Source organism: Typopeltis vanoorti, chromosome 6, assembly GCF_054136105.1.
Source record: "Typopeltis vanoorti isolate ZY-2024b chromosome 6, IOZ_Tvanoo_1.0, whole genome shotgun sequence".
In the NCBI taxonomy this organism is placed as follows: Eukaryota; Metazoa; Arthropoda; class Arachnida; order Uropygi; family Thelyphonidae; genus Typopeltis; species Typopeltis vanoorti.
This window is the reverse complement of record NC_143554.1, coordinates 15669088-15691820: the sequence shown is the minus strand read 5'-3', so window position 1 is coordinate 15691820 and position 22733 is coordinate 15669088. Positions and strand designations below refer to the sequence as shown.

Genomic DNA, 22733 nt, shown 5'->3' with positions numbered 1-22733 from the left:
TGACATAACCCGGACACTGCCATCTTGAGCTACATTAATCTGCAAGGTTTTATATATATATATACATAGAAAAAAAGATAATTAAAATAATTCAAACAGTGTGATGTACAGCTATTCAGGTAAGAAGTACTTGTCATGGAATGTTAGCTGATTTAAATTTTTAAATCAGCTAAAACTTTGTATAATTTAAATCTAGCTTTTATGAACAACTAGCATGAAATTGAAATGATCATTTAGAAATAACTCTTATTCTTTAGTTACCTGGTGACAAATTATTTTTTATAATGTATGTAAGAACCAAAAGGTATCATTCAAGTTCTATAAATGCACTACAGGTTTTCAACATTTTGTTGGTAGGATTACCATATTATTACGACCATGGTGTGTGTGTGTGTGTGTGTGTGTGTGTATCTGGGCAGAAGCTAAGCATCTTTTGTAAAGAAGTCAATATAGTTTATACCACATTTAAGTACAGTCATCCCTTGACTTACATCTGTTCAAGTTGCGTCCATTTGAAGATACGTCCGTGATCCCATAAGGGAATAAACACCATTTTCCACTATACTTTAGAACAAGATGCAAGCGAGTGTAAGGTAAAGCACGCACAGTGGCAACAGCGCTTTCAATGGCAACCTCCCTCGGCAGTTGGCACGTGTTTTCAACAGTTACTTTGTTGATCTTGTGTTTGAGAAATGGGTCATTTGTGTATTTATCGTTAAATATTTTGTGTAGTTAAATGTTTTGTGGTACACGGCCCCTTCATGCACAATCAAAAAACCTAGTGAAGAATCACAGAAAAAGAGCCAAGCAATTGATCTTGAAATGAAGTTGCAAGTTATAAAGCAACATGAAGCTGGTAAGCCCGTCATTGTGATAATACATGACTTCGGATGGTCTCATTCTACAGTGACGACCATTTTGAAAAATAAGAATAAAATCTTAGAGGCGGTGAAAGGATCTGCTTCCATTAAATTGACGATAGTGATGAAGCAACGATAAGGTCCTATTGGTGATAAGGAAAAGCTACTTGCATCATGGATAGAGGACCTGAAGCAAAAGTACATACCCTCCACCCCTTAGAACTGTGACCATAACAGCTAAGGAACTAAGTCTCTTCAACATATTTAAGGAAAAAGCAGAACCCGATTATGACTACAAATTCAACGCTTTTTCCGGTTGGTTCATGAGATTCAAGCAGCGGTTTGCATTGCATAATGTGAAAATGTATGGAAATCTGCAAGTGCTGAGAAGGCTGCCAAGGAGTTTGTGGAAAAATTGGATAAAATTATTCTGGAGGAAAATTATTTGCCACAGCAAATATTTAATATGCCCAAGCAGGCATTCATCCACAAAAAGTTAAAATCTATAACTAGTTTCAATAATTTCCGTATTATGATTTTGTTACGGGTAATGTGGCCGGATATAAACTAAATTCATTTGAGATATGGCACAGTGAGAATCCACGAATCTTCAAAAACATTAGCAAGCATATTCCCAGTTCATTATCAGAGCAATAAAAAGTCGTGGATGACTCAAAAATTGTTTGAGGATGCCTTAATCAACTGTTATGAGAGTGAAATAAAAAGCTACTGTGTGAAAGAAAATGTAGAATTTAAAATTTTATTAATTCTAGAAAATGCTCCAGGTCATCCATCGTATAGAGGTGATTTTCTCCAAGTTCAAGGTAATGTTTCTTCCTTCAAACGCTACTTCATTGATCTGACCGATGGATCAGGGAGTTCTTGCAGTGTTTAAGGCTTATTATCTATGGAGAACTTTTTCACGAGTCATTTCTGCTACTGAAGGAAATGATCAGACTCTCATGCAATTCTGGAAAACATTCAATATTTATCATGCAATTAAAAATATTGCTGTGGCTTGAGATGAAGTGACCTCTCAATGTATGAGTGTCACAGGGAAAAATACATTAAAAAGGTTTATGCATAATTTTGGAAGTTTGTAACAGTAGACCTAGCAAACAATCTGAATCCCAAAGTGAATGATGACGACATAGTTCAACTCATAGAAAGTAAATCTGAAGAGTTGACCAATGAAGAATTGGTCGAACTGGAGGAACGTGTTGCAGAAGAGGAAGAACAAGAAAAGGAAGAGGGTAAAGAGAAACAAGGAGAGGTAGTTAAACAATTGACAGTGATGAATCTTGCAGAAATGTTCTTTGCAGTTAGCGATGCTTTCAAAATGGTTGACATGAAACCCAACTTGAACACTACTTATTAGTAGAAAGGAAAGTACATGATGTGTTTGCTTGATATAAACAAATTTATGATTAAATGAAGAAGAGAAATAAGCAAAGCACATTGGACATTTTCATCAAAAAACAAAGGTTACACCAGAAGAGCCATAGCCTGATCATTCACACAGGGAAGGTAATGAAGATGTGATTGTGGAGGAAGATTTGGGTGATTATTCTCCTGTTTTATAGTGGAAGTAACACACAGTACAGTTTTATAATAAGGTTTAAAAATTGAAATGACAGTATATTTATTATGGTTAAGTCCCTAACCGCTATAACTCTGTTGATTTAATGTATTGACTTACGTCAGGAATGGAACCCGGACATAAGCCGAGGGATGACTGTAATTATAGCTACAGCCTGTCCCTGTAGCTCAGTCAGTATAGACGAAGTCCTTTGGTTGGAAAGACTGAGTTTGATTCCCATCCATGACGTCAGGAATCTTTATCTGGTCCCTTTTGACTGAAGATGAGTTAGCCGGTCTCATAGGTGTTTTTCATCCAGAAACTCGGGGTGGCGGGTCTGGAAAGTTCTGATAAACACCTAGAACAACTTAATATATATAATATAATATACTAAAACAAAAATAATATTAAAGCAACTAATATAACCACAAGAAAGAACATATCATAAAACCCTTTAATCCCCATGTGTCATCTAATTGTAATAATTTGTTCTTTTTCTTTTAGACGATATAAGACAAAATAAATTCATTTTTGTTCCAGGTGTTTATCAGAACTTTCCAGATCCCCCCCCCCCCCATGTGTGTGTGTGTGTTTGTGTGGGTGGTATACACAAACATTCCACAACAAGTCACAGAAACCTTTTTAATACCATATCTGTTCCTCATACTGATGTTTAGTGGAATAAATATGTCTATGGATATTGAATATTAATTAAATTAATTTAGTAAATAAATTATTATGCCAATATTTTGCCATGTTACAAAACATCTTTATGGGTAAAAAGAAATACACAAAAGACATACATGCAGGCACACCCAAGAAAGCAAAGACGAATTGTGTGAATGGTGAGATTCTACATTCCTATCTAGTGCTCTCTAAGATGCTATCCAAAAACAAAAAAAAAAAAAAGCATTCCAAACATTATTAAACTAAGTTATATCCTAGCCTCCTAAAATCATTCAACAACTTAAATCTTATAATCCTAGGTCTCCCCAGATTTATGGATTACCTAAAATACACAAAGAGAACATAGCTTTGAGATCCACAGTATTAGTTTCCCCTGATTACAAAGTGGCAAACACTTAGTCCAAGAGCTCTCTCTATCATTACCGACTACACTTCCTCCAATATTAAAAATTTGTATCTTGCTTGTTGGGTGTGGTCTTATAAGATGCTGACATTATTTTCACTTCTGACATTCCATTTTCACCAATGCATTCCTAAAAGAAACTTCAGAACTACTTCTGACCCCCCCCCCCCCCCCATCCATCACATAGCAACCTTATTCAGTTTTAGTAAAAATGAAGTCTGGCTATCTTACAAGGATAAAACAAAACCTACAAGCAGATGAAGGCACAACTATGCTCCCCCCCCCAGCCAATCTTTTCATGGAACATTTTGAAAATACAGCCCTAAACTCTGTTTCTTTCTCAAATACCTCTGACAACATGCCTACATTATATGGATGATTCATGGTAACAATATCTTGGAAATGTTTTTAGCAACACCTCAGCAACCAACACCCAAGGAATCTGTTTCACCACTAAAAAGGAAAACTAAAACTGCATGCCTTTCCTTGACACTGTTCTCACCTGACAACCTAATAGATCCTTTTCCACAGATAACTTATCAGTGAAAGGTACATCAATCGTCTATCACATCACCATCCCCTCCCTCTGCAACATGGTATCATCAAAAACCTTAGCAAATTATGCTAGAACCAAAGCAAACCAATCATTTGCCTCTGATCGCAGTAGTGTTTCCACAGAAATCAATCACATCTGGGAAAAAAAAAAAAAAAATCAGAATACAAAAAATTCATTGCTATTCCTTATATATGGAAAACTTCAGAAAAAAATTTCACATTTTCTAAAAAAAAAAAAGTATAACACACAGACCTCCTTCAAACCATATACCTACCCTTATCTGTTCATCAAAAGATACTCTACATCACCCTAAGACCATCCTGGGTTCTAGAGTATCTTTTGCTCCTGTGAACTATCTTACTTTAGAGACAGGAAGAACAGCTGAATCCATCTGGAAGAACATAGGAACTATGTCCATTACCTACTCCACAATCTTTCTAGACTATCAAACCATGCCACGGATGTGGATGACCAGATTCAGTGGAAGAAACCTTTTTTTACAGGAGAATATACAAGTCTAAGAAATACTTCCTAGAATCTGCTTCAGCATTATAATATTTGCCAAATCTTAAATTTGGCTGCCTCCCTTTACCAAAAATCTGGAGACTGTCATCATGAGACCTTCAGCAAGTTTTTATCATTGTAATCATAGATAGTGTGCACTGTGCCTGCATGCATGTGTTTTGTGCATTTCTTTGTGATTATGAAGATGCCTTGATGACCAAGCTGACATATTAGTGCAATAATTTATTAACTAAATAAATTTAGTTAGTATTTAATATCTATATACATGTGTTTAATCAATGAGTAAGTATTTATATCATATCTGTTTAACACTAATTATGTTCATGCACACACACTTCTAAGTACAGATTCTTAATTTTCATTAACAACAAATTCTTGATATGTACCCTGAAGGAGTACACAGAATACTATGATAACACTCTGAGATTATGTTTCCATTATTAATAGCTTCCTATCAATAATTTTCCTACAATTTGCTCTGTTATTGATCAGGAGTGCAATACTGTCAGAGCTTGAAGTCTTGATCTGGGTCTTTTACCTGCCATCCTGTGATAAAACACTTTTTTTGCAATCCTTATAAAACATGTTCAAGCTGGGCACCAGACAAATTGTATTGTATTGTTCTTACTCATGAAAAGGACATGAAACAGTTTGTCATGTCATGTTTCGGTTTGCACATGACAAACTGTTTCATCTGCTTTACAGAGCAATCAAAGCTATATAGAAGAGATTTTTTTTTTTTTTTTTTCATTCAGGTTCTAGTGAGTAACTGACACTTAAGAGAAATTCTATATTTAATAAGTTAAAATTTCTAGGGAGTGTAAGTAATTATAACCTACATTCATTACATATCAACGACATAGATTATTATTATAGGTATCTCCATGGAGTCAGTAGACTCATTGTGGGAGACCCAAACTATCAAAACATTATCTATCATACCTCTTCTTGAATTCATTTACAGACGAAGAACTCACAACTGAGTCAGGCAATGCATTTCACTCATTCACCACCCTTCTTCCATCACTATCACACAGCTGAAATATTTCCCCTGCATCAATCTTATAAAAATCTTTTAGTAATTTAAACATTTAAACGTTGCTGGAAGGAAATGTCATCAGGAAGGTCAGTGACTTTAGATACTTAGGTTCAACAATGAAAGGGGATGTGAAGCTGAGAAGGAAGTGGGATGCAGGATACAAGCAAGATGGAGGAACTGTAGAGAGATGGCTGGAGTGCTATGCTATGCAATAAGAAGATGATCAATCTAAAAGGCTAAATCTACAGGACAGTAGTGAAACCAGCTATGACATATGTTATGGAAACTGTGGCCCTGAGGAAAAGGTAACATCAGCAGGATGGAGGTAGCAGAGATGAGAATGCTTAGGTGGATGTGCAGTGTGACCAGAAAGGATCATCTGAGAAATTACCTATGTAAGGGAGAGCGGTGGTTACGAACTTAGGAGCAAAGATACAGGAGGCAAGGTTGAGATGGTTTGGTCATGTGATGAGGAGGGAGGAAGAGTATGTGGGAAGAAAGTTTATGCAGTTGGATGTGCAGGGGAGGAGGAAGCGCAGATGAAAAACTTAGATGTGGCTGCAGCCCAAGACAGGAGGTTGTGGAGGAGACTCACCACAAACAGCGACTCTACTTAAGTGGGAAAAGCTGCAGAAGAAGAAGAAGTAATTTAAACATTTCTATCATATCCCCTCTTCTCCGCCTATCAATCAACCTCTGCATTCCACAAGCTCTCAATCTGTCAATGTAGGGAGCATTTTTTACATCATTCACAAACTTAGTCACTCTCCTCTGAACCCTCTCCACAAACTCCTCATCTCCCAGAAATTCAGGTGACCAGACTTGAGCACAGTAATCCAAATGTGGAAGTATCAACACCTTATAAAGGGGAATAATAACCTATTTATCTCTGGATGTTAGTGTATTCTTCGATAACCAAGTAATCCTATATGCAATCTTGGACATCTTAGCAATGTGCCCTCTGAACTTCATCTCCCTATCCACCAACACCCTCAAGTCCCTAGCCTCATCAATCTCTTGTAGTACCGTTCCATCAATGTGGTACACAGCTGGTAATCTTTTAATCCCAAAATGCATAACTTGACACTTTTCCACACTGAACTGACATCCATTACTTTTTGCCCATTTTGCCAGCTTATTTAAATCATCCTGCAAACTCTCAACATCAGCTTGATTTTTTATTGCACTACCCGACTTTGCATCATCAGCAAACAACTGAATATCTCTCTTCAAGCCATTTCCTATATCATTTACGTACAAAATAATAACAGAACCAAGCACAGAGCCCTGAAGCACACCACTGGTCACCTGCCTTATCCTGGACTCTGCTCCTCCATACACTATTTTCTGGTATCTCTCCATTCTCTTATCCATATCACTAGTCTAGTATCCATCCCCAACTGCTCTAATTTGCACAACAGTATTCCATGGGGTATCCTGTCAAAAGCCTTAGCAAAATCCAGAAGTATCACTGTGTAGCCAAGTCCCCTTGTCCAACTCAGATGTCATTATTATAAAAAGTTAATAACAACAAAACCATGTTGGCCCCTATAAAGTATCATATTCTGATCCACCCATTCTTGAATTCTGTCCTTAACCAACTTTTCCAATACTTTTACCATCACTCCCAAGTGATGGTAAAATGGTCTGATGGTGAATGGTCTGTAATTAACTACCACAGTCTTAGAGCCACCTTTATTCAAAGGAGGCACTTTGCCTTCCTTCCACTCCCTAGGGACCATGCCAGAGTTCAAACTTAAGTTAAATAACCAAGTAAGAGGCTTTGCACATTCATGCAACACCCGAGCTGATATTCCATCTAAACCTACAGCGATGTTTGCATTTAAATTCTGCAATATACTAAGTACCTCTGATTTATTAATTTCAATTCTCACATTAGTTATTGCTACAGGTACAGAGGCATCCTCACTTGGGTGATAGACTTTTGAAAAGTGATCACTCAGTAACTCGACTATTACATCTGAATTGATCATCTCAATACCATCAGCACCCACTAAGGTTATCCTTCCAAAGTCATTCTTCCTTTTACTTGCTACATAGCAGAAGAACTCTTTGGGATTACCCTTGATCTCTTTGGCTAAGGTCTTCTCATAATCTGATTTCGCTTTTCTTACTATGCTGGTAACCTTCCTAGCTTGATCCTTGTACTGCTCATGGGTGTACTGATCGCCTTTTTTTCCTTGTAAATTCTCCATAACATTTTCTTTTTTTGCAGATCAAGCCTGATACTACTACTACTCATCCATCTAACGCCTACCTTGTTTGTTTTCCTGACCATGAAAAAAAGGCAATATCGGAAGATATTGCCTTCCTAAGATACCTGCTGATTTTATCCCATGCGCTGTTAACATCTTCCCCCTGCAAAATGTTCTGCCAAGGGACCACTGCAAGTTCACTCCGAAGTGTGTTATAATAATCTAACCTGTAGTTCTGTATATACCCCTTCTTAAGAGAGATATCCACAAATTTTGCAAACTCCCACGTCAATACCACATGATCACACTCACCAATTGGAGGTAACGAGGACACCTCACTTATGCGTATGTCCTCCAAACCTATCACCAGTTCCAACACTTTCACACCACGAGTCCCTTCAGTTATGTGCTATTTCAAGTAATTATCTCTTAGAAGGTGTACAAATTCCATTTCTTTTTTTGTCACATGATATTTCCTCCTTCCAATTGATATCACCATAATTAAAATCCCCTTTAATAATCACTAACCCTGCACTCAATGCACTAATTTGCTGAAGCATGAATTCAATATCACCCCCTGTACCCTCTGGCCTACAGCAACAACCAACTGTATATTTGGTTGCATTGGTCACTATTTCACACCAGACCATCTCAAATGAACTATCATTCACACATCTATCCTCTTGATATACTACTTTCTTTGGCTGCAACTCATTAGCTATAATCAACAAGATAGAAGAGAAGATAGAACCCAGTTCTATCTTCTCTATCCTCCCTGAAATACTGTACCCATCACATTCAATTCCAGTAACCACATCTTCTGCTGACAGCCAAGTTTCACTAATGCCTAAAACTTTTGGTGAGATTGCACTGACTAATGCCAAAAATTCTTCCCTCTTATTCTGAATGCTTCTTGCATTAGTAGACAAAAAGCAGATTCCCTTTAGTTCTTGTACCAGCTTTAGAACTGATATACATTCTACTAATTTCAGTAATCCATGGTGATTTTTATCCACTCTATTCTTAAAATCATTCTGCAAAAAAGATCAACAAATATACATTCACTACATAAGTTTTTCCCTCTTACATTCAACCTTTTCAATTTTAGTTTCCCTGCCCAATTATTTCAACTTGTTCAGAAAACAGTATCCCTCTAGTTATGACTGGAAATTATGAGGAAAGAACAGACATGAATAGAAATAGATCAGTCACAGACAAATGAATATGATTTATAGTTGTGATATTATGGATGACACCAAAAATTACTATGGTAGTCAATTAATTTTATATCATCCTATGAACTCTAGTTTTGCATGTGTGTATTTATGAAGAATTTTGGTTGAAAAAAAGCAGAAGGGGGGGGGTTTGTAAATAGATAGTATAATGGATACCCCACCCCCTCCCCAAACACATCACCATACCAGACATGCAAACAAAGTACAACCTTTACTGTAGCAGTAAACACTGTAAAATACTCTAAAGACCTATTTTGAAATAATGGATAAGCAAAATTTTTTCTAAGAATTTTCGATGAATGAACCCCACATCTGTTCTTCATGAGAACACATCTCAATCATCTTTGGAATTTACTTCCAAGAAAAGCTTGGCTAATCCTAAAATATTAGGAATGAATGTGAATTGTGAATGATTTTGTTTTGGGAAATCTGAGCAAATGTTTCCTCTAAGCTGTGCACATGGACATCCATTCAGTTACATGTTCATGAATGTGCTTAGTCCTTCTCACAGTTAAGAATGATGCACTAGGTAAGTGTATATTTATCACAGTATTAATACAGCACATATTATTAACATCAGATAAGTAGTACAACTTTCTCTTTTTGAACCATGTGTAGACTAGACTGTCATAATTTAATTTCAGGCATAATTTGGTAGAGGTTATTATTAGTCATTCTATTCCAAGATGACTGCCACTGAGAAAGTGGTGCAAGTCTGATCATCTGCTGAATCAGTGTATGGTACAGCCAGAAAATGGACGTTTGGGAAATGAGTGAACCTTGCTGCAGTACCTGTAGTCTCGTTTCTCTTGATCCCAACATGGTTTGAAATCAACAGAATCTACATCTAAATGTAACTTTCATAATTTAAAAAGGAGATGTTGGATTAAAGAGAGCATAGGATGTTTTTGCAGACCTAGACTTATTATTGCCTGGAGAAATTTGCAAGTCTGAATATATTATGGACCTTTGGCAGTGATGTATTTTAGTGCAAGTTCTATTGCACACAGTTCAGCTGTAATGTTAGTACACTTACACTCTAGTAAAATTTGGGGAGATATAAGGTCTGCAAAGATGACAGCAAATCTAGGATCTGATAATGAAATGTTTCTGCAGATGGGCACAAAATTAGAGTATTCAATTCTATAAGCTTCATAGCTTCTGATAGACAAGTATTTTTGGAAGTCAGATTGTGTTCTGAAAAAGATTTCTCTCCAGAAACCATGAAAGATTTTTTCCAGAACATCAATCTGTGGTACGTATGACTGCAATAGTTAAAGTGTGTTAAGTGTCATCTTGGCTATGTTATCTACTGCAATCACTAAAACTTCCAGGATAGTTTATACTTGCAAACCAAAAGATTTTATGGCAGCTTGTCAAATGATGTACAAATTCTCCCATCATGGATGAAAAATATTTGTCTATATGAGGCTGTGGTGGCAAGGATTTTATTTTTATTACATATAACAGAGGCAGTTGTTGGCATCTCTGTTGTGAGAAAGGTGGTTCATTTGCTTCAACATGCAGACTAGGAATCAGTGATATTTGAAATGCACCAACTGCAATCGTGATGGCTTGATGAATAGGGTCTAACCACTGCAATATACTCTACCAGGCAGAAGCATAGACTTGGGATCCATAATCAAGTTTTCATTTTATCAATGTCCTGAACAAATGAATCAAAGAAGATCTGTCAGCATCCCAAAAGTGGATGATATGGTGTGTAGTAGGTTCAATGCTTTATGGCACTTGTCTCGTATTTGACATATGCGAGGGAGGAAACCGAGTTTGCTGTCAAATACGAGCCCCAAGAACTTTCTGGTGAAAATGGAATTAATGTTTATCCTACTATTTGGAGTTCTCTGGTCAAAAATGCACACAAAAACTCTTTTGCTGTGAATATCTGAACCCATTTGCATACTCCCATTTTGAGAGCTGACAAATGGCTTTGCTTCAGCTGTCTTTCTATGACCCTCATATTACATGAATGACAAAAGATGGTGAAGTCATCCAAACAGGGGATACTACTTGCTGTTGGAGGAAGTTGTTATTGAGCTTACTTTGATTGCAATAAAGTGCGACTTAAAAATGAATGTTGTGGGACTCCTTCCACCTCCTGGTTATAAAGTCTACAGAGAGCAGCTCCCAGTTGGATTTGGATGATTCTGTTAGATAAGAAGCTCTTGATAAAAAGAAGGAGTTTCTAAGTTGCCAGCCTGGTTGCCTGAGTGGTTAGTGTATCCACTCTCCAGCCAAGAGATTGCAGGTTTGAACCAATTACCATATGTATTACTGTGACCTGAGTCCTGGTGCAGTATGATCCTTGATGTCTTTGTGCCATAAAAAATCAAATTAAAAAAAAATTCCTCTAAGATCAAAATTTTTGTTTGGATACTTTCAATATTTCAAATCTTCAAGCAGTGTCATAAGCTTTTTCTATATCAAAGAAAACTGATACTAGATGCTGATATTTTAGGAAGGTATCCCTAATGGATTCCTCCAACTAGGCTAGATGATCAGTAGTAGAATGGTATTTTTGGAAGCCAGATTGTGTTCTGTAAAAGGGTTGTTTCTTTCCAGAAACCCTCAAAGACAAGAGCTAACTATTTTTTTCCAGAATCTTGCACAAGTAACTGGTGAGAGCAATTGGACATTAGGTATTAGGGAAGATTTTGGATCCTTCTCTGGCTTAGGAAAGGCAATAATAATTGCCTTTTGCCAGGTACCTGCAAATATGCACTCACAGAAAACTCTGTTGTATAGGTACAGCAGTTTATCCATCGTAATGGATATCATCTTGCCCAACAACAGTTGGGCATCATTTAAGTAGCTTTCATTTCTTTTTTGATAAATGGCCTGTTGTATTCTTTTGTGTCATCTGAAGTAAACTGAAGTTGTTTTTCTGCTTTGCTTTTGTGAATAATAAACTTAGGAGAATAAAAAGATGTTGCCAGTGTTTTTGCAAAAGTCTCCTTTAGTGGGTCAGCAACTGTGCAACATGATGTTCTAGGATGGAGAGCTGGTGGACGGTATCTGCCTTTCATTTTTCCCCAGGATTCTTTGATGCTAGTGGATCTTGATATAATAGAAGTATGCTGGATTCAGGATTCCTTCTGACTCTGAAAACAAATGTATCATGCTTGGGTTTGAATATGTTTGAAAGTAATTAGGTTGGTTGTTGTAGGTCATCTGTGGAAAATACCAAGCTTTCTTTTGGGCTTTTTGTTTGGTTGCTGTGCAATTATCAATATGCCATGTTTAGAAATACGTGGGAACAGACTATGTGTTTTAGGAATTGCAGTTCTGGCTACTCCTATAATACAGTCTGTTAAAAGATGAATTGATCCCCAAAGAATTGAATTTGGCTAATGAGAAAAAACTGTCTATTGTGTAATCTGTGATAGAGCACATGCTACCCATGTAAGAGAGCAGATGTCACATGAAAATGGTGATTCAATATATAAACAGATGAAGGATATTCTAATTAAGCAGTTCTACTGGGGTGCAGATGCCAAATGCCTCTATTTCTGGGTTGAGTGGGACTTGCTGGAATGGTTTCATTTGCTTGAAGGGAAAGTATCTTCAAATATGGGCATGTCTATCCACCTAATGAAAGATCTTCATCATGGTACTAAGGTACTTGAGCCTTTTTAGCTGAAAGTCGCATAAAAAGAGAGGATTGAAATATGTCTCCTGCTGAAATTTGATCTGTGACCATTATGCTACATGAATGACAAAATGGATGGTAAAGTCATTCACATAGAGGGTATTATTTACAGTCGGATAAAGTTGTAGTATATAATTAACTAACTTAATAACTATTTATAAGTAACTTAATAACTACTTATTAAGTTAACTTTGAAAGCAAACAGACTGATGCAAAACATGCTGTTAGATATAAAGCAATTAATAAAAGAGAGCATGTTTCCTCTAAGACCAAAGTTATGTATGTCTGTCAATAATCTATATTGCAATCTGTGTCATATGACTCTTCCATTTCAAAGCGAACAGATAGTAAGCCATAATGTTTTAGGAAGACATCTGTAATGGATGCTTCTAGTCAGATTAAATAATATAGTGTAGAATAATGTTTTTCAACCAAACCATGTCTTGGAGAAAGACTTCTTCAGAAACCATAAAAGAGGAGAATTAACAAATTTTCCAATATTTTGCACAAACATCTTGCTAGAGTAATCATACGGTAATCTGTTACTATTTTTGAATCCTCAACTAGATTTGGAGAGCAAAAATTCTTGCCATTTGTTATGATAGTGAAAATTTATTCCCACAGTAAATTTTGTTAAATAAGAAGGAGCAGATGAGTCATAATTGCTGTTTAACATATCAAAATATTGTAGATGTCTGGTAATAAGACCATTGACTGGTACTGAAGCAAAGTGCGTTTCAGATAATATTTGTTGAACAGGTTGCATTAACCTTCCAATAATTCAAAATAAACAGTCTGATGTGTTTTATTTTTTAGGTCCAGAAATTCTGATGTTTTGACAAACTTTCTCTGTGCCTATTTGCAATTATTTCTGAGTAGGCAACCATGCATCCATTCTGGCCAGGGATCAAAGGGAAATAAGAGGAATAGCTATCCTTTGTTTTCTGGAATTTGTCTTGCACCTTCTTCGTGTTTGTTCATCTGGTGATAGAAGATATAATTTGGATGCACGTCTTTTTTGGCTCTGATGGTGAAGGTATTGTTTTAAGGTATGAGAACATTTGAAAGGAATTAGATAGTATTTTAGTGTAGCGGAGTATCTACAGAAGATTCCCAAATTTAGACAAACACTCTTGGCTGATATGTATTGTGAATTCCACAATGGTTTTAAGAAAGACAGAAATGCTGCGATACTACAAAGTCACACACTTTGTAATATCATTGCTTCATTAGCAGAAGAGGAGATATGGTAGTAAAATCAACTTCTGCCAGGTAAGAGAAAACATTCCACTTGGCTTGATCTATTTTCTATCATGATATCCATGATGGGATACATGGTTGCCCATATGAAAGGGTGGATATCATGGGAAAATGATAACTTGCACAGATTCTACTTCTTATTTAAACACTCAAAAAAGAAATGGTGAACAAATTGTTAGGCTGATACCTGCGTATGTTTGGATAGGTGCATGGAAGGTCTTTCTTCCATTGTTTAAAAGAGATAGGTTATTGATGTGAAGCATGCATGTCACAACTCTTCTTTTGATGACAATGTGTGAACTATCCAATAGTACTGTGGCCACTTACATCCCCCATGACAAATTTAGGGGTTGGCAACCAACTTCAAGTTATCAAGGTCATCCTGAGAAATATCTTCACTGTGGTGGAGAGATGCAGCATAGTGTAATAAGAAATCCTATTGAAAGGTGAATGGCAACTGCTTCTAAGTCAGTATTAAGCAAAATTTGATGGGTAACGATAGATATATTTGCCCACAAAGATGGTAAATCCTCCTTCATGTAGATATACAGGTATATCTCAACACTGGATCCTCACCAAGTTTGAAATCCAGCTTTTGTAGACAGAAGCACACTGGCTTATATTTTTGTAAAAGGGCTTTGATATCATCCATTATGTTTTGAAGGAACTGTTAACAACTAAATAAAGGAAAGTTTGGAGAATACATCTATCTTTTCTTTTTGTGAGGATTTGCTTTTATCAATCTGGCAATTTTCTTTTTTTTTTTTTTTTTTTTTAAGGAAATGTGATTGGCCAGCATTCATTTTTCCTCCACAGGAAACATATCCTCCAATTCTACTCTATCCAGGAAAATATTTTAATGATTTTATTTCCCTTTTGGGACATGGGCAGAGATATCAATCCTATCTATTAATGGATCTGGAGGTGCCCCATTTTGAAATATTGCTGATGGCTTGATGCAGATGAGTCTCACATTGCAAGTACAACAAAAACGGAAAATATTCTGTTATCCAAATGGCAGTAAATAGCATGAAACTTACCAGAAAGTCTGTGGGACTTCCTCATCAATCATCTTGGATAAAGTGGTTAATTCCTCTGGGTCATGAAAATTAAGTTAGGGATAAAGTTTATAATAAATAGACCAAAGCTGTAGATTCTTTAAAAAAAACTATTACGAGTGCTTGTGTTTTAGCAAAACATTTCGAACAGGTTGCATTAAATGATATAGAGTAGTATGATGGTTTGGAATGACAGACGTATCTTGAAAAAAAAAAAAAAAGTTTGTTTACAGAAACTGTAAAAGACAAAGAGTTAATTATTCTTTACATCCATGATTCTGAACAAGCTGCCCGTATTCCACAAATTCAGTCTTACAGAAAATTCTGTTGAATAAGTAGGGCAATTGATCAATAGAGTTTGGTGACAGATGTTTAATCATCTCATAATGGATATCATATGGATCTACGGACAGTTCACTGCCACTGAAGCAAAGAAGATTATTATTATGTGACACCTCCAGGCAGTCCAAAGACTCATCGAGGGAGAGTGTGCCAACAGCATCAAATGACTGAACACGTTCCAACTACTAACCATGCTCAAATGTGCTTACCTTTTTGCGAGCCATTAGTAGCAGAGGTTCTACCAATTGACCAACCTTTGCTGGCAATTTCAGGTGATCTTTCTTGGATGGCATGTTGTACTCTTCCAGTATGTTCAAAGCAAACAGCATTAGATGTTTATCTTCTTTAGGGAGAGGAATTCTGGGCTGTAAGAGGATGTTGATGTTTTGGCAATATTCTCCCTGAACATATATGCAGTTATTTTGGATGATTAATTGTGATCCATTCTGATATAAGAGAGATGAGGAAATATCTGCTTTTCATCGTTAGATTTCATGCCAGACCTCAGTGGTGTTTATTTATCTTGTGATAAATTGATGATAGACTTGATTTAGATACATGACTCCTCTTGGTTCTGAAGGGGGATGCATTGTGGTGTGTAAGATTGAGACACATTTGAAAGTAATAAACTTTTTGTGGTGAGGTATCTTCAGTAAATACCCAAGTTGCTTTTGGGCTTCTTTTTTGCTGTACATTGAATTCCACCATGATTTGGGAAGTATGGCAAAAACCAAATTGATATTTTTGGTACTGCTATTGTGGTGGCTTATAATATACACTGCAATATTATGCACTCCTTTATGAATAGGAGAGTAGCTGACTGTTGTAGAATCAAATTCTGATAGGCATGAGAAAATATTCCAGTCAGCCTGAACTGTTTTCCATTTTGATATCTATGATGGAATTCATGGCTGTCCATGTAAGAGGATGGATATCAGAGGGAAATGATAGCTATTATAGGTATTACCACAGTTTCCATTCCCATTTAAACAGCAGGAAAAGGTGTGGTGAACAAATTGCCAAAGGAAGCACCAGTGACTCTTCAGATATGCAAGTGGAAGGTGGTGTTACTTCAATGCTTAGGAGGGAAAGGATATTGTTGTATATGCACTCTTCAACCATTGTTCTGGTATTAGTTTGTGATCTAAGAGATAGCAAATGCAATATAAGGTCATTAAATTCATCCTAGGGAATATCTTCACTGGGTGGCAGACTGGTGCAGTATGCTGTAATAAAAGATCTTAGAAATTAGAAGGAAATGGAAATTGCCTATATGTCAGTATTAAGTGATGTTTGTTGATAAGAGGCATGGCTGCACACAAAGATGCCTACTCCTCCATGGGCAAGTCCATACCTTACCTGTCCTTGCAGATAAGAATGTGGAATCCTTGCCAGGTTTGAAATCCATCTCTTTCAGAGAGAAACACACTAACTTATGTTTCTATAACAGGAACGTAACATAATCCACATTTTGGCAGAATCCACAACAATTCTGTACTGAAGATTTTCAGCCATATATCCGAAACAACTAACCAACCAGTAATTCCACATCTGACAGGCAGAGAATTTAATGATTGGATATTTTCTCTTTCAATGAGCACATCTATTTGTTTTGTACTTTGTCTTTATTTTCATACTCTTTACTGCCCAATGTTCAAGAATTCATCTAATGGCTGTCACTCTTATGTTTTTTTTTTTTTAATTCAGAGCCAATCTCCTTGTCACGAACATTAAGCAGATTGCGTCTGGATATTACTTCATGAAGAAAACTTCTAAGTTTTAAGATTTCTGTGATTGGTATTTTGCTATTAGCCCGATTGATGCACAAAGGAGCTGTTTCAACGGTTTCTGGTAAATGTTTTAATAAGAATAATTGTTGAATGGATATTTTTCCCCAAATTTTGGGGATAAAGAAGGGTGATATTTTAACTAATGGATGTTCACCTGTTGAACAAATAATGAAAAAATGGAATATTTGCAGGGTTTAATGGTTTTTTTTTTTTGTTGTTATAAGCTGATAAGCAAATGATTTCTGTATGGGGTATATTGACAGCCCTGATAAATGAGAGCATGACAGACTGATTCTCAAATAAAGGGAGAACACTAAAAAGGTACTGCAACAAGTAATGGGATCTCTCTACAGATGGTGGAGAATGAGTGCTCCAAACCATTTGCCTTTGAAGGTAAGTTGATGGTTTCTGGCTGGGACACTGGTGATTGCCTATCATGATTAAGTATTCCACATGGATACTTGTACTAACAAATATAACAAAACTAGAAAGATATCCCTTTCCAGATTTCGATGTCAAACCACATAAGAAACAAAGTGGTGGAGTGTTAGATCCCAGTGATGATGGCTAGGAAAACAAGACAAATGGTTTCTTTCTCAGGAGAAAGAGAGTGAAGAATATGGGAAGAAAAAAACAGATGAGGATAAAAAATGAAAAGAGCCAGTACCATTACCAGAAGGTCCCCTCCATTATGAAGAGGTATCACACATGGTGAAGTACATGTTAGAAAGCAAAGTCATCTTTTAAATATAAATTAATATATTTTATTTAATTTTCAATAAAATCTAAATTTGTTTTTATGTGAGCATTTTCCTATATTCGATATACATTTTTAATAGGAAATATAATTTTTGAATGTATTTTTTTTTATTCAAATTGTTATTATACTGCTGAACATTCAATAAAAATGGAACATTTTCTGTGTTTCAAAACATATCAATGTGATAGGAAACAAAAAATTCATTTTAATAATTAACACTACTGAATTTAATTGGGGTATGCTGATCTCTACCCTCAAATTGTTACTCTCTCTTTATTTATTTATTTATTTTTAATATTCCTAGTGTAACAAGCCTGTATTATATTATTAATCGCATAATATTGCTGTTCTAGAATATCAAATGGAAAATAAAACTAATACATACATAGCAGGAGCATCTCGATCAGCAAATGAAAAGAGAAGAGGTGCCATGCTACGGGCTAATTCATGTTCCTCAAATTGTCCAGCTGACTCAACCTGTGTTCCTTCTTGCCTGAATAGTAATGGTAAACCCGTTTTGTTGACAAGCCAGTAAGGAGATGACACATGAAGCTGAAAATAAATAAATCTGTGTATGATTTATTATTCATTTTTATTTATAATATATGCATGTAAGCATGTTGTATGTCCACACACACAAAGGATTACACACAGAAATTTAATGAAATATTGCAGCAACAGTCTTTTTGAATAATATTTTTTGCAGGAAAGGTGTGAAAAATGCACTACCATTCCAGAAAAGCAATCTTTGTGGATTAAGGCAAACATCTGGTATAAAATAAAATAAACTCCAATATTCTGTTTGTTATGTAATGCAGCTGGCTTCTTCATAATAGTGAAACTTTATCAATGTCAGTCACTTGCATGCAGCTGTTTTCCAAATATTGGTCTCGAGATTACTGATTAGGCAAATGATGCAAAGATGACAGAAGCATTTTCATGCTCAATATGATGCTCTCTTCCCAGGTTTTGTGGCATTCCACACAATTTAAAAATTGTGAGATTCTATAAACAGAATTCTCCATTTCAACAAATCTGAATTCAAAGCTTATACTATTTATATCAATATCACGGTTTTTCATCTGTGTGTTGAATAAGTGCACAAAATAAGTGCACTTATTTTGCTTCCAAATATTCTTTAGCATTCTTCAAACTAATTATTATTATTATTTTGGGTGACTCCAGGGAGCCCTTAGACACATCGAGGGAGGCCCTAAACATCATGTCCACACAACTATACGACATTCTCACAGTATCTATCATACCTTGCCTTGAACTCGCTCACCGTCATAGCACCCACAACAGACTCTGCCAGCTTATTCCACTCATTTACCACTCTAAAAGTATATCTAAAAGTAATCTAATGCTAAAAAAATTCTCACCAAACAAATCTTGTTCAAAAAGATTTGTTTTGGGAGAAGGATATCTAACATACAAGTGATGTTACCAAGCATGATTGGTGTAGAATAATCATTGCCTGGATAAATGTGCAGCATCTAGCTTCATCCAAATTGCTGATGGTGGGGCACTTTAGTGACATCTTAAGGATTCTTTGGTGACCAAAGTGGTGTTATTTTCCAGGTATTTCAGATATTTGTAGTACGTAGTTCACATTTTGAACCATATGACTAGTCTATTTCTACATACAAGTAGACTTGCCATGGAGATATATTATGCTTACACTTATGCTTAGGTGTAGGATTAACATCGGAATATACTTTCTTGTCAAGTATTAATATATGTTGTAATCAAGTGGAAAATCTTTCAATTATCTCTCATCCAGAGTATTTAATATGGTGATACCTGTTTTTAAAATATATATGATTTCTGCCTTCACTTAACCTTAATATCTTCCTAGGTCTGGCTCCTGATAATATTTTAATAATGCTTGCCTTTGGGATTGCTTCCTGGGAGTAGAGTGGTTCTGCTCATTGGTAGATTTTTGCTTATTACTGAGTGGAGCCATCAATAATGAGCATCTCGTCCTGGGGTGATTTAGGTCAGGAGTGATAAATTTAATGAGTTTAGTAATGATCCTTTTAAATCACTCAGTGAGAAATGATCTCGTAGAGCACTCAGTTTTTGGAAAGCTGATCCTACACTTTTACAGCACCTCAATAAACACAGTAAATGGTCTGGGTAGTGATTCTTGCTGTAATTTTTTTGCATGGATATTAAGATAATTGATGTGAAATCAACAGTCTCTATATTATTATTATGATTACATGACACCTCTAGGGAGTCCAAACTGTCTACAACTGTCTCCACCACTCAATCCACCAACTACTACTACTATGAAATGCAACTACCAACATCATCATCTACTGCCCAACACCACTAGTATTTTCACAGACAATCACGAACATCCATGCTCATGGCGGGATTCGAACCTAGAGCCTTTTGGCTGGAGAGCATATATACTAACCACTCACAAACTTACAAAAAATATTTCTGTCATCGCTGAATATTAAACTGGGTCTTATGAACTTTATTATTGCAATGAATAAAAACAAACCTACATTCCAACCTTAGCAGAGGATTTCTAAACATTTCAAAAGCGAAACTTAAGGAAGGTAAAGTATATTTTGTGAACCTCGAACTAAAAAAAAGTATTAAGTTATGAATTCAAAAGTGTCTCACTAAAACAGAACTAGAAGCCTTCAAACTGTTCAAGCATAATGCTGAAGAATTTGGAGGGAAAAACAGAGCTAAAAATTATTAAGAAATAGTTGAGCAACTTATAACAAAGTACCACAAGGAAATGACTAGGTTGTTACAGTAGATTCATCTCCTTCATCATTCCTTATGGACTTCTTTGCTGTAAACCTTGATGCAGTGACTGATGAAATGAAATTTTTTGTGAAATGATTAATTCTGAAAAGAGGAAGCTTATTTAAACATAAAGACATACATGAAATGACCTGGATATCTTTTTCTTTGAGTGCCATCTCCTATCAGAGATCGGCAACCACCTTGACAAATTTTGAAAGATTCTCAGCCATCACCTCCTATAGGAGCTGCCAAACAGTGTGCCACCTTTTTATTAAATTACTCTGGATTTAGAGAAAGATGTTGAAAGTTTATTTTTCACTTGGTTAGACTATAATAAATTTAGTTTAATCCTTTATCCAAGTGTGTGCAAACAAAGTTTGTGCCTGAAAGTATCTTCAGGACTGGGGTAAAGTGGTACAGCACCGGGCAACTCCTTGCAAAGGTGGAGCAAGATACCAACACTCCTATAGGAGGAGATGACCTTGCTAATGCTTCTGCCTTGGTATCTCCACTTGGGCCTGGCTCCCACCGAAGAGACCTCAATAAAGGACAAAACTAGTCTGGGTAGTGGCCCTTCCCTTAATGCATAACATTATACATATCCGCAAGGAGATGTGTTTTGCATTATGGGAGATACTGAGATAGGAGTGTTGGTAGCTTGCTCCACCTTTGCAAGGAGTTGCCCGGTGTTGTACCACTTTACCCCAGTCCTGAAGATACTTTCAGGCACAACCTTTGTTTGCACACACTTGGATAAAGGATTAAACTAACTTTATTATAGTCTGACCAAGTGAAAAATAAACTTTCAACATTCTCAGCCACTTTGAGCAGTCTCTCAGGGTTCATGCCAGTCCACTGTCTGATGTCTGCTAGCCAAGATTTTCTTCATCTTCCTTGTCCTCTTCTTCCATTTATCTTCCCTTTTATAATCAATCGAAGTATCTTATATTTTTCATTACGAAGTAGGTGACCAAGATATGCAGATTTCCTTTTTTTTATGGTATCTAAAAGTTCATATGATTTGCCCATTTGTTCCAGTACTTCCTGATTGGACATTTTTGCTGTCCATGAGATTTTTAACATTCATCTGTATAACCACATCTCAAAGGCTGCAAGTCTTGTTATTGATGTTGTCTTCAAGGTCCAAGTTTCTGCACCTTACAGCAGTACAGACCATACATAGCATTTAACCATGCATACTCTAAGCTCTAAATTTAAACTGCAGTTACACAGTGTTGATTTCATCAAGAGAAAATTTTTTCTTGCCATTTCAATTCTAACTTTTATTTCCATTTCTGGATTGCAATCTTTATTTAACCAGAATTCAAGATATTTAAACTTTGCCACTCTTTATATTTGTTTTCCATTTAAAGAAAGTGCTGAATTAAGAATTGGTTTCTTGCTTATGACCATGAATTTAGTTTTGGTGATATTTATTTTTAATCCCATTTTTTCACTCTCTTCATTCACTAGTTCCAAAAGATTTTGAAGGTCCTGAATACTGTCAGCCAGGAGAGCTGCATCATCAGCATATCAGATGTTACTGATTATTTCACCATTTACATTAATCCCTTCCTTTCATCCTTTTAAGATATTTTGAAATATGGCTTCTGAGTGTATGTTAAAAAGAAGAGGTGACAGTACACATCCTTGCCTTACTCCTTGTTTGATGTTATTAGAGTCTGCAATAATGTCATCAACTTGAACAGATGCCTTCCGGTTCCAATATAAGTTTTCAATGATCCTGATGTCTTTACCATCTAATCCAATTCTTTTTAATAGTGCAATCATTTTAGCATGTTGGACTTTGTCAAATGCTTTCCCGAAGTCGATGAATCAAATTAATCTTTCCTTGGTTTGGTCAATACATTTTTGGAATAAGATCTGAGAACAGAAAAGAGCCTCTCTTGTTCCCAAACCATTTCTAAAGCCGAATTGGGTATCACTGATGGTGTCTTCACATTTTCTGTATATTCTTTTTTGA

At 36.0% G+C, this 22733-nt stretch overlaps 1 protein-coding gene across 1 annotated transcript in view; it reads right to left on the bottom strand.

Moving 5' to 3' along the window:
• Positions 1–22733, bottom strand: part of Vps13D (vacuolar protein sorting 13D) — a 1260195-nt gene that overhangs the window by 339511 nt on the left and 897951 nt on the right. The window contains exon 59 of the mRNA XM_090393926.1: positions 18363–18529. Coding sequence (XP_090250052.1) covers positions 18363–18529 — 167 coding nt within the window. The remainder of the gene's footprint in view (positions 1–18362; positions 18530–22733) is intronic.